The sequence below is a fragment of the Pyrus communis genome, chromosome 10 (genome assembly GCF_041283825.1).
Source record: "Pyrus communis isolate YQ-2024b chromosome 10, ASM4128382v1, whole genome shotgun sequence".
NCBI classification, from domain to species: domain Eukaryota; kingdom Viridiplantae; phylum Streptophyta; class Magnoliopsida; order Rosales; family Rosaceae; genus Pyrus; species Pyrus communis.
The window spans coordinates 1344227-1346374 of NC_142574.1; the positions used below are offsets into that span (position 1 = coordinate 1344227).

The 2148-nt window shown below is 37.5% G+C and overlaps 1 protein-coding gene across 1 annotated transcript; it reads right to left on the bottom strand.

Moving 5' to 3' along the window:
- Positions 1-680: 680 nt before the first annotated feature.
- On the bottom strand, positions 681-1945 carry LOC137727425 (dof zinc finger protein DOF1.2-like). Its single transcript, XM_068466288.2, has one exon. It carries the CDS (start codon positions 1762-1764, stop codon positions 856-858), a length of 909 nt encoding a protein of 302 aa, XP_068322389.2. The 5' UTR covers positions 1765-1945; the 3' UTR covers positions 681-855.
- Between the last annotated feature and the right edge of the window lie 203 nt (positions 1946-2148).

The window sequence follows — 2148 nt, forward strand, 5'->3', positions numbered from 1 at the left end:
CAAAAGGCGATTTAATTGTTAGAAGTGATCACTTGCTTAAATTGCTATACATGTGTCGTACTATTGGTGGAACCTCCTCGTTCCATCAATTTCATTTAACGAATATTTCTTATACATATATATATCGTATTCAAGAATCAGAACCGTTTTAAAAAAAAAATTGTTTTGAACGAGTAAAAGTATAATTGATTAAGTAGCAAATTTTAATGGGGTAATCAAGTAGTGAAAAATGGTCTTATACATACATATATAACCACCCTCACATGACCTATAGTAGTTCGTGCAAGGTCGTAGCTAGCTTGTTTCTTATAGTGATGGTCCAAAGCTTTTTAATATAATATAAACGTTCTGGCGATTGAGCGTGAGCATATTATAAGGACATATATGATAAAGAAAAATTAACCCTAGAAGCCTCTTATTTGAATGTATATATATATAGATGAAACTTAAGGTGAGGAGATATTTTTCAATGTGTCCGAACACAGGGTAGTACACTATAGGTTATTATACAAGTGGAGAGAAGTGTTTTTTTGTTTTTTTTCAAGAATCACTCTACTTGTATAATGACATAAAGCGTATGTGCCAGTGTTTTGGGTCCACTGAAAAATCTCTCAAATGTGACAGCTCAGTAGAAATTAACACTAATAATAAAGTAATAATTGACTATTCGCTCCATAACATATTATGAGAAAAAAGTTTATTTTATTATTTTAGTATTTATATATATGCCTGCCATGGTATTCCTTTCCATGGCAATGTAACAGTACTAAACTTCTAACTATATAGGAACAAAAATTGTAAATTAAATGAAATTGACAACAAATAATTAATCAAAGCTTGTAAATTTGTATGCACTTAAGACCGTGAGAAAACTTCAAACGCCGAAAATTCAAAGGAGCTCCAATTATCGCCACACAAATTGGTCGATATCTTCATTTGATCATCGTCGGATGGTAGTGAACAGTCCAACTCTTGCGGATCCATCATAGGTTGCCATGTAAAACTAGCAGTACTGCTCGTCAAGGACGTCATTGCATCATCGGACCAAAGCATATCTTGCACCACTTGTTCATCATCGCCTAGTAAACCCTGTAACTCAAATTCATGAATGTTCATATCATCATTGTGATTAATTCCCATAAAAGTTTGAACATTTTCTTCTTGTGATTGATGTCCTTCATGTAAATAATGATGACCAACTGCTTCAACAAGATCATCAGCCTTTGAAGAATTATGCGAGCCGTCACGACCGTTCAATGCTGAACTTGAAATTACCAAGTTGGGGTCATGGTCATGACCATCAGGGATAGTGGAGTTGTGGTTCAAGAATTTGGCAAACACCACAGCTAAATCAATATCTGGTGCATTAGATCCACCTGGCTGCGTATTTCCGGCCAGATCATCTTCAGTAGTAGTTGAGGAGTTGTGATGCTGAAAATAACTTAATGAACCGTGGTCAGCCTGTGAGAGCCTGGCTGCCTTACCACGGCGGTTCTTGCGGCAGCCGCCACCAACGGGGATGTTGCGTAAGGAGCCGCCTTTAGTCCAATATCTCCTGCACCCTTTGCAAAAGTACCTTGGCTGTGAGAGGCTGTAGTTGTTGTAGTAGCAAAATTTTGTGTTGGAAGAGGCACATCGAGGGCAGTTTGGGGCAATCTCAATATGGGATTTGTTCCATGGTCTCTTCATCTCCATCATCATGAATTGCTCTAGCCCAGATGGAGGGCATTGTAGTATTTGTTCAACGCTAGGAGCTATGAACATTTTGCATAACCAGTTGTGATCACAATTTGGAAGTGGGATTGTGAGGAGAGAGTTTTGGGGGTATATAAAATATAAGAGGGTTTTGGAGTTTGGAGGGTATGTGTTGGAGTTAGTGCAAAAGCATGTGTGTGCGTGTGTGTGGGAGTGAAATTTGTATGTGAATCTCTTACTAATTTGGAAGGTGGGGTTGGAGATGAACGTGGGCGGTTGGGGAAGCGTTACGACCGAGGAAGGGTGTGAGATTGAGATTGTGATTGTGATTGTGATTTTAGAGAAATTTTAAATGTACTCGAAGACGTTCACATGATTAATATGTTATTTTTTTAATATAGGAAGTATTTTATCATACATTGATGACCGAATAATTTCTCTTCCCATGTAATT

Coding starts and splice junctions, on each gene's coding strand:
- LOC137727425 (XM_068466288.2), bottom strand. CDS start 1,764: ATGTTCATAGCTCCTAGCGTTGAACAAATACTACAATGCCCTCCATCT.